The sequence below is a fragment of the Cyanistes caeruleus genome, chromosome 6 (genome assembly GCF_971803275.1).
Source record: "Cyanistes caeruleus chromosome 6, bCyaCae1.hap1.1, whole genome shotgun sequence".
In the NCBI taxonomy this organism is placed as follows: Eukaryota; Metazoa; Chordata; class Aves; order Passeriformes; family Paridae; genus Cyanistes; species Cyanistes caeruleus.
This window is the reverse complement of record NC_141706.1, coordinates 35,125,273-35,140,465: the sequence shown is the minus strand read 5'-3', so window position 1 is coordinate 35,140,465 and position 15,193 is coordinate 35,125,273. Positions and strand designations below refer to the sequence as shown.

General features: G+C 45.6%; 1 protein-coding gene across 2 annotated transcripts in view; it reads left to right on the top strand.

The window, feature by feature from the left end:
• Positions 1-566: 566 nt before the first annotated feature.
• Positions 567-15,193, top strand: part of PLEKHD1 (pleckstrin homology and coiled-coil domain containing D1) — a 29,598-nt gene continuing 14,971 nt past the window's right edge. Inside the window, exons 1-6 of one of the 2 annotated variants that reach the window (XM_086895837.1) lie at positions 567-1,759; positions 2,153-2,250; positions 8,868-8,961; positions 9,897-9,986; positions 10,496-10,572; positions 14,837-14,928. In XM_086895837.1, coding sequence (XP_086751963.1) covers positions 1,718-1,759; positions 2,153-2,250; positions 8,868-8,961; positions 9,897-9,986; positions 10,496-10,572; positions 14,837-14,928 — 493 coding nt within the window. In that variant the 5' untranslated portion in view covers positions 567-1,717. Of the gene's footprint in view, positions 1,760-1,894; positions 2,251-8,867; positions 8,962-9,896; positions 9,987-10,495; positions 10,573-14,836; positions 14,929-15,193 lie in introns of both variants that reach the window. The other variant, XM_023928271.2, reaches the window with a different exon arrangement.

The window sequence follows — 15,193 nt, the reverse complement described above, 5'->3', positions numbered from 1 at the left end:
TGACAAAAGGAAGTTGCTCTTTCCTTCTCTTGTTGACTTTAAGGAACTTGCTGTAACTTCTCAGTCCCTTCCTTGTCTTAGAGGCATCCAGAGGAAAAAAAAAATTTCACTTTCTGATACTCAAAGCTAGAAACTTCTTTACTCTCTTAGTCTGTATAAGGTAAAAATAAGAAAGATTTTCACCCTTGTTTTTCATTCTGTCTCTTCATGGCAGGTCACTGCTGTCAGATCTTTGCGGTTTTGGTGCGGTACAGTGGCAGGGGCACTGGATCATCTTTACATGGGAGCTCTGTGGCTTTTCACTGCACATTTATAGAGTGAGGCCGGAGGGCCCAGAACAATTTTTACCCTTTGTGCAACAAAATATGAGGAAAAATTTTCCCTCTCGTGGTTATGAGTAATATTTCCTTCTTGGTGCTGTGTATGGAATGGCATCTATAGCATTAATGTTTCTCTTCTGCAATGCAGTGTTGTGTTCAAAAGTTAGAGCTTCGGTGAGATGGAGGCAGTATCTGCTGCTCTCTTCTCCTTAATGTCACTCTGAGATGGGACATGTCCTGCTGCTTGGGACATGTCCTGTCTGGGACCAAAAGGTTGGTAAAAGCCAGGGTGAGAGAAAGTAACAAATCATGGAGTTTGCTGACTCATCTATTGATCAACTGTGACTTTTATCAGGGACCTGCATCTCTGATTTCTCTAATACTGAATGCAGCCCGTGAACCTGAGGCGGGCTGTCTGCATCTCCTCTCTTTAAGATGCTCTGCAAGTGCCTCTGGCTGTATAAAGTGAGCTTAGTGAGCCCATGTCCTGTGGTGTCACCTAGCCTGTTGCACATCCCAGGTTTCTGATCAGGAAATGATTGCGTGCCTGCACTCTGTCTCTTCGGAACAACTGCATTGGGAAGGGCTGACATCCAACAATTACAGCATCAGAATCTATTCACATATGATGGCAAAGGTTAAATCAGGAGCAGACACCTCAGCATCTATGGCATACATGCTATACAGCATGTACATGTCTGTTTTGGTTATAGGATATCCCAAAACCTCAGATGAGATCCTTCTGTAAATTCTAATCCTGGAGGGGAGGCAGGATGCAGTAAAGAACAGTATCATGTTAAACTGCTTCCCCATGGGCATTACAAAAGACAGGTTCTTTTGGAGAACTGTGTATCTGTGCAGGGGAGAAAAGGTTTCAAGAGAGGAACAAGGACATAGGGAACCAGATTAAAAAGCTTGCTGTGGGAGGACTGAGCAGGAGATGAACATGGACCTGAGCTGTGTCATATTCCTATGTGTCTGTGTTGGGGCCAAGAAGGAGCTGGTACCTAAGAGGCAGGGCAAAGGCTGTTCTTGCCACCTCTCCAAGATACAGCAAAGCATTAAGGCAGGCAGAATTTTGTGCTTTAACTTTGATCAGCAATGGCCCTTTAAGGCAGAGCAAGGCGTGCAGTATGGACACTGCCCAGTCCAAAGCCAGCAGACACGTGAACTGTCCCCAGGTGGGCAGTGCCAGGCTGGCACAGCGAGGCCTCCTCACCCTTCCTGGTGACAGAGGGAGTCTGATTGAATTTGCTGGCTCCCACTCACTCTGCCCCAATTTTCCTCAGGACAAATGAGAAGAACCTGTCTCCAAGCGCAAGATTTTGGGAATGTGTGTCAGAGATGCCTGTCAGTAAAACATCCGTCTTGCCCTAATTTCTGCATGGAGTGCTGCAATGTCGAGTGAAATAACCTTCCAAGCTGGCTCTGGTGCAGAGGTATTTTGGCTTATGTTATTGCTGAGAGCTTTCTTGCTGATGAGCTCTTTCTGCCTCTCTGTGTTTCTGATGTCTGACTCTCTTCGCTCTTCTTTTTCCCTTGGGCTGGGATGTGTGCTGTTGGCAATGCATCAGGAAGTAATACGCAATGAGAAAACTCTCATCATCTGTGCATCAGGGAGAGAATTACTGACTGAGTGCTGAGCAGTCAAGTTATTGATTCAAACCAAAGCCCAGTCTCTCTGTCTGCTGGGCTGGTTATATCCTGCTGGTTCATTGCATTTAATCGGATTCCCTGAGCTGCCACGCAGAGGGGGCGAGTTAGAACCAGATCCATCTATAATGTTCGCTTCAAAATCCAGTTCTGTGTCCCCTTCTCCGTCCATGGAACAGGCAGATTCGGATGCTCTGGACATCAGCACCAAAGTGCAGCTGTACGGTGTGCTCTGGAAGAGACCCTTTGGGAGGCAGTCAGCCAAATGGTCCAGGAGGTAAGCCACAGTTGCTGAGGGATGCTCGGGTGAAACACAAAGCCTAAGGGTTCTGGGATAAGTTAAGAGCCTGAGTGCTTGACTCTTCAAGTGCAGCCAGCCAGGCAGAGGCAAGGGGTAAAACTTGGGGTGTAGCTTCCTTGCTGTTCTGAGTCTGCTTTACACACGTGGCACCCCATTGTGCTCTCTTCTTTCTGTCCAGACCTAGTGCTATGTGCACTATTCCAGGGTGGGAATAGAGACTAGCTGCCTCCCCTGGGTAATTATGATAGTTTCACGAAAGGGGAAGAGTCAGCTCATCTATTTTGCCCCTAAACTGCCTGACCTTTTTGTTTTAGCACTCAAAGCTCTTTGGGTGCTAGCTGGCAGGGCTGAGCTGACTGTGTGTGGGTCTGTATGTGTGTGTGTGGTCTGCAGGGGTGTGTGGGCCAGCTCCAGTACTGCTGTGCTGCCTGACAGTGACAGCGTGCTTGCAACAGCACATGCAGACTCTTCCCTGGGGAGAAGGTGGCTCTGCATTCTCTCCCATCTGGTGTTAGGGAGCTGTAAGCTGCTGTGTGTTATCTATCAGCAGCCAGGAAGTTTGGAGCTGGAAAGCATTTGCTATAACCTTTAACCAAGGACAGGAGTACGTTCTATAATACTGAAGTGGTAGGTCGGTTTTAAGTTTATAGAGTTGGTGCAGTTTCTTTACGCAAATCACTAAATCTCTGGCACTTGCCTTTTGTGGGTAAGTACCTTTGCTGCAGTCTGCAGTGTAGGTACAAACAATCTATTTCTAAAGCCAGCTTTCCCAGCTTTGCTCTCTGTAGCAACCGTAATGCTGCCCTGTCTGTGAAGATGGCATAGCCTGAAAAAACACACTGCTTGGGAAGCAGTTTTGTGTTTATAGCAGTCTTTGACCTGTGTGTTGGTTTTATTCCCTCCTATGCCAAGAACAGTCTGTTTTCACCCAGAAAAGAATTTGTGCTGATGCTCCCTACTCAGCTCCCAAATATTGATAAATAAATGAATTATGTCTGGAAACGAATGTGATTGTGTTACAGTAAAGAAGCAGACAGAATAACAAAGGGGAAGGTAATTTGCCATGGAGGAGACATTCTTAAAAGGCTCTCCCTAATAAAAATTTCTTGCAGGCAAATGGCCCATCTCTGCTCCCTCTGTCATTATTTATTTAGTGCTGCTCTATTCCTAGAAGTCACCCCCATCTTTGGCAAGTAGTAAATATTTTAGTGATAGCAGCTGGGAACAGAAGGGGAGCTGACTGTGGGGCAGGGGTGATATAGAAGATTAGTTGCAAGCACAGCAGCTGAGGGTCCTGGGGGACCAGACACAGGTCAGTCAGAGCTGAACATGGAATCTGAAGGGTTTGTAAGGAAGTGAGTTCTGGGGTAAAAAGACTTGAACAACAGGAACAGTGTGTTGTTGATTTGTTTGTTTTATCATGGCAGAGACATTCTTTAAAATAAAATAACCTTCCATGTAATTATAACCAATAATTATGGGGAGATAAAGAGCAATTCATTCATTTCCCCCTGTCTTCTCCCCCTGCCCAGCAGCACATAGCTGGTCAAGTACATTTTTTTATGAAAAGGAGAAGAGATGTTTCCCACTCTAGTTCAATTAATAATAAAAAAAAATTGACTATTGGTTGATGTCATTGAGGATCCAATCTCTGATAAATGTGGGTTTTGTCTTGAAATCTTGGACAACACTACTAGTCCCACTCCCAAGGAAAGTCTTTTCAAGATATAGGAGATAAAACAGTGTTTCAGGGGAGGATTGATCTCATGAGGCCATCAGCCATGAGGATGGGTCTATGTGGGACATACATGATATTTACTGGCTTGATCCCATTCATTCGGCTGTAGCAGCAATTTTCTGGAGAAACTGAGAAGCAACAGCTTAAGGGAAGGATGGAATCTGACTAGATAGCAGATCAAGGAAAAAGTGTCCAAGCATGGTGTCCAGTACTTTGGTGATGGAAATCCCAGGTTTTGGAGTTTTACAGCAGTAGAGGTTATGCAGGGAGGGATAGCAGAGCATTGTTTTAGTCAGGGCTAGATCTGATGGCACTTGTGGAGACAGCTAAACTTGACCTGAGGCAGCTGCCTGGAACATTTTCACTCCTTTCTTTTGCCCATGCAGTGTTCTGCTCTGAAGCCCAAATATTTGTGTGCTGCCTCAGGTACTGTCTGAGAGTGGGCTGGATGCTTCTGGCACTGGACCAGTGTAGCTGTGTTTATCTGCTAGGGCTGACATCTGAGCATGCTGCCTTTCAGAAACTGATTTTTGAAGTGCCATTAGCAGCATCCTAATGCCTATCACTTAAAGAAAGGGAGTTCTATTCCTAATGTGAATTTTCTTTCCCTGTAAAGTAATATCCTTCCAACAGAGAAGCAACTGTTTGCTTTTGACCAGTCTAAGCTTGGGAGTGGTTTTGGAAAAATCATATTCTCAGTCCCTGGCTAATGGTCCTCCTCTTTGGAACAGCTGCACCCCATTCTTCCTTCCAGTGCATAACAAGTAATTTAGTCTCTCCTACTACAACAGTTTTACTGCTAATGGCACCAGCCTGGCACGGAGGCTGGAGTGAAATGCATAAACTGTGTACCCACCCTGGATATGGCATGAATAGGGTGCTGTAGCTTTCCAGGAAGGAAGTGGCATGTCCTTCTTTACTATGAATAATCTCAGTCCCATATAGAAATGGCAGGCTCTAAACTGTCACCATCCCTGGCTGAGACTTTGGGGTTCAATGGGACAGTGCCAGGAAGGGGCTTCTGCTTGTTGGACAATTGAGCATCAGAAAAGCAAGGTGAAGCACAAGAAATTAAAAATGGGAGAGAACAAAACTCAAAATATGCCTATATCTCCCTACAGATCCATCAGAGATGACAGGTTGGAAGGAGGGCAGCACAGCACAGTTTAGAGAGACTTTTTTTTCTTTTCTTGAACCAGTCCTGTCTGTGGCATTGCAAAGCAGGCACGTAACCTTGTTTTCCGCAGCGGCTACTAACAGCCACCGAGTGTGGTCACAGGACAGATGGACAAGGCAATTGTTATGGACAGCTTTCTGCCCAGGAACCCCCCTGGGAATCCCCCAGCTGCAGAGCAGCGTGTGTGTGCAGCACAGGGCAGCAGGAGAGGGGCTGCGAGAGCGCTTCCCTGTCACCCTTGGAATCTCCCTGTTGTCACTGGCAGGAAGCATCCACCGCTTCCCACTCCCTTCGGGGGAGAGCGAGGGGCAGGGACTGCGGGTTCTGATCTTTGTGCTGATATAGATCATTTGCCCTTCGGTTCCCTGAGCTGTCCCCAGGGACAGAGTACTGGGCTGATCCAGTAAATGGGGCTTGCTGCCTGTGCTCCTGGCCCAGAGAAACACCATCGGAATAAAGGACCAGGGAGACTGCTGCAGTTTTATAGTGTAACTACTTCATCTGGGCCAGTGTCATGTCAAAAACTTGTACAAAGATTAGCTAATTAATTTCATTTGCCCTCTGTGATACAAAGAGAGCACCTATTCCACAGAGATCAGGTATCTCAATTTGTCCAGCGTAGAGCTGTTGTTTCTGCTTTACATCCAAATCACTCAAATTGTTACCATTCCTCTGCTATTCCAGTTTAATTACACCGTGGTTTCAGTGGTTCCTGAGTGCAGGATCCAGCAGCAGGAATGGGTGACCAGAGCAGCTGACCACATGAATGGCTCTTGTGTTACCTCTGCCAGCCTGTCTCACCTCTCATACTTTTGCTGCTGTTCTCCAAGGTTTTGAACTCTGCTCTGTTTTTAAATTGCTTCTTTTTTGGGTTCTTGTTTGTATTCAAAATCTTCCCCTGCCTTTACAGCACTCCCTTTTCTCTTGCTGCCACATCTGTGCCTAATTCAGACACATGTTCAGTGTCTCCAATCCCCCAGTCACAGTCCTAGACACACCTAGCTGGGTGTCTCTCCCCATTCTCCCTTGGCCATCCCTTTCTGCTCTTCCTCTCACTGGCTCCTGCTTTAGTCTCCAACCTGCTCTTGAGTCTTGTAACTCTCTCCTCTATTCTTTTACTTCATCCCTCTTTTCACCATGCTGCATCAATTGTCCCTGGATTGTTATATGGAGACTTTGTCCTGAAGGTCATTTAAAGTGACGGTCTTGGTTGCTCAGGCGTTGCTTTCCAGGTAAGGATAGATGAGGGAATATGATCTGAGCATAAATACATTATGTGCACAAGCTATCCAAATTTTCAGTGTTTTTCCTTAATTACTTGCAGTGGGATTTGGTTTTAACTCTTATTTTGTATATTTTCACCCCAAATCCCCATATTTTCTCTCCACATCTGTGAGATGGACCAGGGATCAGGGATCTAAAAGTTCATTTATCTGTGAGAGACATATCAATTTCCAGAGATTTGTGCTATGTTTTGTTCTTATTTTTGCTTTGATTTTGGTTTCCATTGGAGCATAATCTACAACATGAGGATTATCAGCACTGGGCAATAAAAAATATGTAACAAACTAACCCCTGGCTTTAACTGGAGGTTAACATTTAGACTGAAAAACCACACAGAATTAAAGATCAATATCTTTACCTGTCTGACAAATGTTCCTTGAGGTTACTCAGACTGAAAAGAGTGCTGGAAGTGATGAGTAGACTTTCCCTGCTTCATGTGGTGTGTTGACTTTTGGCATCTCTACATCCATACTTGTGCCCACAGTATCTGGTTCCCCCGACTCACTGGACTGAACACAGGCCAATGGGCAGGCAGGTTTGTTCTTTTAAGATGTTATTTCTGTATTTATTGTGCAGGTAAGGCAACATTTCTCTCTAAAAAATGAAGTCCTTCTTGAACTAAACATAGAAATGGAGACAACAGAAAGGCGCAGCTGCTCCGAGGAAAACTTTCTTACAGAGTTTGGTTTCTGTTTCCATGGCATTTGGCAATTTCATCAGTCGTGCCAGAGCCACAGCAGAAGAGCAAGAGACAGAAGCTGATGCAAGCAATAAAGTTTTCACCCAAATAAAATAATGATAACAGTACTTATTAATAATTATATATTATTTTATTATGACTATGATAATTCTCTGCCTGCTTCAACATTTTTCTTTAGCTTTTGGAACTAAACTGGTACCAGATTGCTGTGCTCATCTGTACTGGAGGCAGGATTTGGCTGCATCTAGCAACCCACCCACTTCAGGAGAGGACAGGGAGGGGATGGGCACTTGAAGGCATTAGAATTGTCCTTGTGGATCAGCCCCCTCGGCCTGCAGCTCGTTACTTAAGGTGGCTTCAAGGAAAGGTGCAGGAATGCCTAGGCTGCACAAGTGGGCAGCACTGCCTGTAGAAGTCTCCTCTTGCTCCCTCCCAGAAACAGGAGGGTTTCTGGGGAATGCTCTTGATATTCACAGAAATGCCTTATCCTTTCCAGTTTCCTCATGATCTCTTGTCCTCAGGACCACACGAAAGTGATTTACAAAGCTGTATTTTGTGAAGTGTAAAAAGGCATTTTAAAATATTTTTCACCTTCTTGCCTTTCACTTTCTTCCCAAATCCCCCTTTCTCATGTCAGAAAATATGTACAGAACAGAACAATACATTTTATTTGACATTTACTTTTTTGAGACCTCCCTATTACACTTGTCCCCATTTTTTTTTCAGCTGCTTTTCATAATTTTTGAGTGCTGCAGAGATTTAGACCAAATTGAAACTAAATCAGGTATCTCTGCACTGTACCACTGACTGCAGATCATGTGCAACCTCAATTTTTGAAGAGAAGAGGGACTCTCCCAGGGGCATTCCAAAAATCCAAATAGGTTAAAGGTGGCGCTCCTTTAATCATAATTTTGAGGACACACTCCAGTAAGTTAGAGGCTTGGTTTAGAGAAGCTGTGATATCTTGTGACTACTACATAATGATCACCAGGGCATAACCTAAAGCTAAGTGAGCAGAACAAGGCATATTTTAATGTTACACATATGAGAAAAGAAATACTCAATTTCCTTTGTAGTTGTGAAGGTCAGTGATAGGAGAGTTTGCCAGGTGCTCTGCTTAAAAATATCTCTCAAGTTTATTTCTGCTTCTGAGTGCTTTGGTGGCCAATTTTTCCCTCAAGAGTCGCCTGGGGATGCTAGGCTGTGATCCTCTGTTAGAGTGGAAGCACTTCCCTTCTGGCTTACGCTGAAATGGGAGGGAAGAGGGTGGCAGGCAGCATATTGCAAAATAAGTATTTAGTTGGTCTTAGCCCATGCAAGAGACCCTTGAATAAAAGAGCAGCTCTCTGTCAATAGGTTGACTTCAACACATGAGCCAGAGAGGGCGCAGACGGAGATGCCAAAAGTGTGTGCTGCTGTCCTGGGCACAGCACGCTGTCCCAGTGCCCTGTGAGTACCTGAGCTGTGCCCTCTGCTCTGGTGTGTGCCTGCTGGGCTGAACAAGCACCAACAACTTGGCACTTGCTGTTAAGCACCAGCTCTTGGCTGTGGGCAGCAGGGAGGCACCTCGCCTTAGTCTTAGGAGTAGTAAACTCCCCTGCTCAGAAGGCAGCTTTAGTTAGGTGGAGATTTTCTTGTGCTGTGAACCACAACCTCCGTTTCACCAGAATGTGTTTCCCTTCTCTGTCTGAAAGGTTCTTCATCATTAAGGAAAGCTTCCTGCTGTACTATGCTGAGAGTGAGAAGAAGAGTTTTGAAAGCAATAAATACTTCAATATCCATCCCAAGGTGAGCAGTGTTTGCACAAGGAGGGAGTTGTTCTGTTTCTAGTATTCCTTCCCCCTTTCTCCATGGGCCCAGCATGTGATGAAGAGTTAAGTCCCAGACATCTCACAGGTCCAGGGAAGCCTCAAAAGCGTGAGAACCATGTTAGTACCTTTTCAGGATATTTAATGATTCAACAGGCATACGACTTCTATTTTTTTCACCTGATAGTAGACGTACTCCCTTGTTTTCATGATGTAGTCAACTAATTCTGTGGCTGTAAAAATACTGTTGGCAAAGCCAGTGGTGGGGCTAAGAGCTCCATTTTCCCCTTGTTCCTAACCTGTACTTGCACCTGTCAGCAGCTGGTAGCCCACCTGCCCTCAGCACTGAGTGGCCTCTGGAGCTCTGCTGCTCAGAGCTCCACAGGGGGACTCTGTGCTCTGAGCCTGCTTTTGTCCCCTGTAGTTTCTGGGGGCTGATGTAGCACATGAGCTTCCAAAGATGCTGATTTCACCCATCCTGGTTAGGGCTTGCCAGCTGCCTGTGTGCCCCACACAGCACAGGTGGGGTTTTGGCTGCTGCCAGTGTCTGTAATGAATGCACAGCCTCTCTTGTGATCCCACACTGAATCTGCAATGTTTGCCCCTGTTGGGAGATCACTTGCTCCTTGATGAAACAGTTTCTGCTTCTGTGTTCTAGCTAACAGCTTTTCCTCCATGCTGAGGGCAGGACTGCCATAAAGAAGGTAAAGACCCCCTTACAGATACTGGCTGAGGGTTTTCTGGTGGTAATGAGAGTCCCTCTGCTTTTCAGGAGCTGTGTGTATTGCCTCTCCCAGGGTAGCCAAGGCAGGCCAGTGGCCAACAAAGTGACTGAGAGTGAAAGTTGAGCTCCTGGTTGGTTGATAGTTATACTTGTTTTTTCTGACTGATCAGAGTGCTCTGGTTTCTCTCCAGGGTGTTATACCCCTGGGAGGCTGCATTGTGGAGCCCAAGGAAGAGGCCAACATGCCTTATGCCATAAAGATCTCTCATGAAGACTTCCATGTAAGTACAACATTTCTTTTCTTCTGAAAAGCTCCAAACACCACAGAACAGCTTAATGCTGATGAGCAGAGCTGGACTGGCAATCTTTTCCCTCCCCTCCAAGGTATGCCTATACTCCCTGGACACACCATCCTGAGAGCAAGGGTGACTTACCATCCCAAGTCCCCTCGAGGCTCTGCTGCTGCTTTGACAACCAACAAGGAAACTTGCACTTTCTGACACCAGGTTTTATGATACTAGCAGACCAGTAGACAGATTCTCAGGAGCCCTAGAGCTCATGTTGTCCTATCAGTATTATTCCTGCTGTGACTGCTGTGTACGCACTTCCCAACGTGTGGTTTGGCCTAGGTTGTATTTTCTCCTGTGTGATGCTTCTTGTGGAGGTGGAAGACTGTGGTGGGCTCTCCTCCCACCACAGCTACATCTAGTTCATCCATGAGTGCACAGAGGTGCATAAGGCACCAGCCTCTCTAATCTGGGTTTTTTTCCCCTCCCCTCCCCTCTTCCAGGGTAACATTGTTCTAGCAGCCGAATCAGAGTTTGAGCAGGCTCAGTGGCTGGAGATGCTACAGGAGTCTGGAAAAGTGTAAGCTTCTTTCTATTCCTTATTTGCTTTGATCTGCTCTGTAGATGTGTAAAGGATAAAGAGGAAGAAGGCTGACTAGCAGGGCTATGGGGAGTCAGACAAACTCCTCAAGAACTTCTGAGAACTCCTGAGAGCTTCACTTGCCTCCTGGACCCATCCTTTCTCTGAAGGGCAGTGCTCCAAAACTGATGCCAAGCTTTCCACCTTGTTGTGCGGTGTGTGTGCAGGGTGGCTCTCTGTCACCACCCCAGGCCGTCACCTGCCAAGTGCTGATACACTGATCCATCTGCCACCCCTCTCTCGTGCCTCAGAGAGGTGGCACCTGGGTCTGAAGGGGACCCCTCCTGATGCATTTTATGTGGGAAGCAAGGTTTGCAGTCTTGACAGAAGTGGGGGTCAGACAACCTCTCCATGTGAATTTGGGGTAAAGTAAGAGCAGAACAGGCAAGACATGAAGCTAGTGGGCAGCTGCTCTTATGGCTCTAAGTCCTGCTATGAGCAGGGACCTCACCAGCACAGTACTGATCAATAACAGTAGTTGTGATGCAGTTGTGTCTCTACATTCCTGCGGGGTGTGTGTTCCTTCTGCCCGCATCTGCGGGTGCTCAGGCCACGCAGCAGCAGGATTTAGCCTCTCAAAACAGTTTAATTGGGACATGTGGAGGCACCCTAAATCCCAGGAGAGGCAGTGTTAACAAAGCATTTCCAGCCCACCTGCAGGGGTGAGAAGGTTTGGTTGCTGTATGCATTCAGCACTGGTTCACACTCTGCTGAGAATGCTGGACAGAGATTTGCAGTTTATTCTACTCCAGCTCTGCAGTTCCCCAGCACCAGGAGCCTGACAGTGCAATGAGCAGCTGTCCTGCAAAACCAGAGCAGGCTCCTTCTAAATCTCAGCAGATGCAGGAAGAGATAACACTTAAACAGGGATTTGACTTTCCCAAATGAGATACAGAGACTTCATGTGTGTGTAGGGCAGAGCCTACCATTCAGCTATGAGGCTTAAAGCAATGAGCATTTTGCTCTGCCCTCCCTGGCTGCATTACAACATGTGTGGTCTCTTGACACTGTAGGGAAAAAAAGCTGTTTAACTTGTAATATCAGGGTGTGCATGTATGTGTACATGCTAAGGCAATATCTCCGTTAATTTCAATGTTGTGGGGCTCAGAATGCCAATTTGTAATTAATGGGGAACCTAATGTTATGGTGGATCAAGCCCAGCTGCTCCCATACAGCAGACCACCTGCACCTAGTTGAAAATCCGTCTGAGACACCTTTCCTTCCCTCTCTGCTTCTGTTCCTGCTTCAGAGTGGTGCAGCTCCCGTGCCAGTCTGCTTGTAGCTGATGCATCTGCTGATGGTAGCCTGCATGGCAAGAAAAGCACAGATTATGTGATTTAACAGGGTCAGGTTGGGGGCTAAACAGCAGTTCAGAAAGGCAAGCGTGGGCCAATAAATTGATCTGCAGTGACTAGAAAAGCTAAAAGAATACAGTTGAATTATTCTAGGCGATCTGTTAAAATGTTCTTTTGTTCCTAAATGGAGATTGTAATGCTGGGGGCACTGCAGCACTTAGCTGGGATCATCTGGCTGTTTTCATTGTTATTTAAATCTGACCAAAATAAAACCAAACCCAGCCCCAACAGAAAACCAAAAACAAACAACTTCTAAGAAAAAAAAAAAAAGCCCAACCCCAAAACAAACTCCATAGACTGAGATATGGAAATAGGTGAAGCAGGAGAAACAAATCCAGGCTGGGAAGTACTCTCTGTCCTTGGTTTCAATTTTGTCCACTGCCTCCTTCCATCTGGGGTAGGTCATGTGCATGTGCCTGCACAGCTGGTTATTACCTCTACCATCACAATCTGCTTGGTTATCCCTTCAGTTCTTCTCTCCTTTCCAAGCCTCCTGCCCTGACAGGGAAATGGCTTATTCGGTGCAGAAGGAAACCGATGGTCTCCCCACACTTCCAAAGTGCTGTGGCTTGGACTTGCCACACCTGCCAGCTTGTGAAAGCTTTTTGGAAATGCATAAAGCCTCGACTCCCAGACTGCCAGGCTCTCTTCCCACCCAGAGGCCTTGCTGCTGCTAGTTGGGGAGAGGGGCACACATAACCTCTCTCTGTCCACAGCAGCATTCCCTGAACTGGTAGAAAGTAAACTTGGTGGGCAATGCGGGAGAAAAAAAAAGTAACAGAGTACTTATGTCCTGCAGACTATAAGTGCTAAGTGTCCCCAAAAATTTGCTGTAGGTGCTCCCAAGAAAGGTAAAATGTAGCCAAAGCTAAAGAGATATCCCAGTGCTGCAGAAGGACTGGAACAGACAGTGATTGAGATGTGCATGTCATGGAGACCCTCTACAGCTTTGGAGTTGTTGTTTTTCTCATGCGGGGGCTTTCGACTTGTCCCATGAGCCTTCCTGGCCCTGTGCTTTTCAATACTTTAAGCAATATGTCACCTTTTCTGATGAAAACTGACTTGGCAAGAAATACAAAATAAAAGAAGCCCTTGCTTGCCCCTCAGCTGAAGTCATAGCCTGGTACCTCCCTGTAGCTGAGGTTATGTCAGCACTGGTGCCACCGCTTGGAGGGATAAAGCTTAAATGCTACACAGTGGTACGAGTGGGTGTAGTAACCTTTGAGTAACAGACAGGGAAATATCTTGTTAGTCTGGGGAAGGGAGGGAGCACTGAAAAGGTGAGTCTATAAACAGACACCTTAAAGGCAAGAGATGTTTTGAAACACTCCATGTAATCATATGATATACTCTGTCATTTCCCCCACTCCCCTCTTGACCTGTTTGTTTCTCTGGGATCAGATTTGTCCTGTAACAGCGACTGTTAGTGAGAAAACACATTCACACCCACATGTTCTCACTCGAGATGAAGATGTCTACCTGTGGGCAAAACAGCACCTTTTAAATTAGTGTTCTAATTTCCTGTCTACTTTAGAAATAGCCTCATTAGCTGACAAACACAGATATCTGCAAAGAGCTTGGGCTACTGGAGCTGTGAGCTGCCTGGTCCCTGGGGTGGTGTGTGTTTAATTTATTTGTCTGGCTTTTAGAAGAGACAAAATACAGATTGCCTTGAAATAAGAGATTGTAGCATTTTGGAAACTGTTAATTTGGCAATTTCAAATTGTTCACAAAGAGGCCCTGTACAGTAAGCTTTACAGATATTTAATATTTAGAAGATCCCTTAGGATTTAACAAATATGGCAGAATTTCTGGGCAACAATTGCTGTTCCTGTATGCACATATATATAAACAGACTGGAATAAATTTTATATATGTTTTAATGTTACACATTTTATATGTGTAGATTTTTTTCTGATGAAACCTTAAGAGAAGGAAGCAGCAAACTCCATTTCTGGTTCTATTTTTGGTTTTTGTGTGTCCTTGTCCTTGGTGTTTAATGTCTGTATTAAAGCCTAGCCTGTCAGCTCGATAAGTAATGTGTATCTGCTCCACAGGCTCTTTTTATAGCTTTGCTTCATAAAGTGTTGAAGAGACCTTAACATCCTCTGGCCAGTGGTCCTACAATAACATAAGGAGCTCTTTGAATATGCCTGCTTCCTTTAACATTCCCTACTTGCCAGCATCTTGTCTGGCTTTTATCTCTGGTTCTCCATTGTCAGGAAAAAGCACTTGACTTCAGTGTAGGGCCAGACACCAAGTCCTAGTGGCTTACAGCTTTAGCAGAGGAGGGGTTGATTGGTTCCAGGATGGATGATGGATGCCAGAAAGACTAAAGGTAGAAGGCCACAGGAAGGATTCAATAAGTGGTTGAAGTCTGATGGGGAAGAGTGACTCTTAACAGCAAAATATTGGAAAGGCTGCAGAAGACAATGTTGCTGGCAGTGGGAAGTTACTAGAGTTAAAAGCTAAATTTTTTTTCTGAAGTCTGTAATTTTAAGGGTTCCAGATATACCCTGTTGCAGGAGGCTGTGGATGTGCTGGATTGGTCTGGAGAATCCTCAAAATTAAGCTCAGTACAGAAATCTCCAAAACACTGGAAAAAACATTTGAATAGCTGTGAGGTGTTGACATACAGCCCATGTATTTAAAAAAAAAAAAAATATTACTGAATGCCAGAGGAATTTCTCCAATTAATTTGTAGAGAAAACTTTTAGAGAATCATGGTCCCACCTGATGAGAGTCTGCATGTTTGAATTCCTTGGTAGTTTACTAGGCTGAGTCCCCTGTCCTAGTCTGTGGGACCCTCAGGTCTCTCATGTTGCCTGCTTTGTGTCTGCTCTCCCTAGGACCTGGAAGAATGCCCAACTGGGAGAAGCCATGATCGAGAGCCTGGAAGCTCAAGGACTACAGCTGGCCAAGGAGAAGCAGGAATATTTAGGTAGGACACTCTTACTTTGAAAAACCATAAAGGCTAAGATAGTAATTTTGCTTTTCCTGGTGTTGTCAGTATGGTCAAGCTAAGCAGATACAGGTTTTCTCTGGATGAAGCTTTTGAGTAGTCAGCAGCTGAAATTCAGGTCTGAAGGGAGGCAAAACATGCAAAAGTTAAGGTGGGATCTGGACATCTGAGTGGAGTGTGAAGGAGGAATATGCTCTGCCCAACACGCTGCAGTCTTCCATGGCTCATGTGTACCAACATTTGC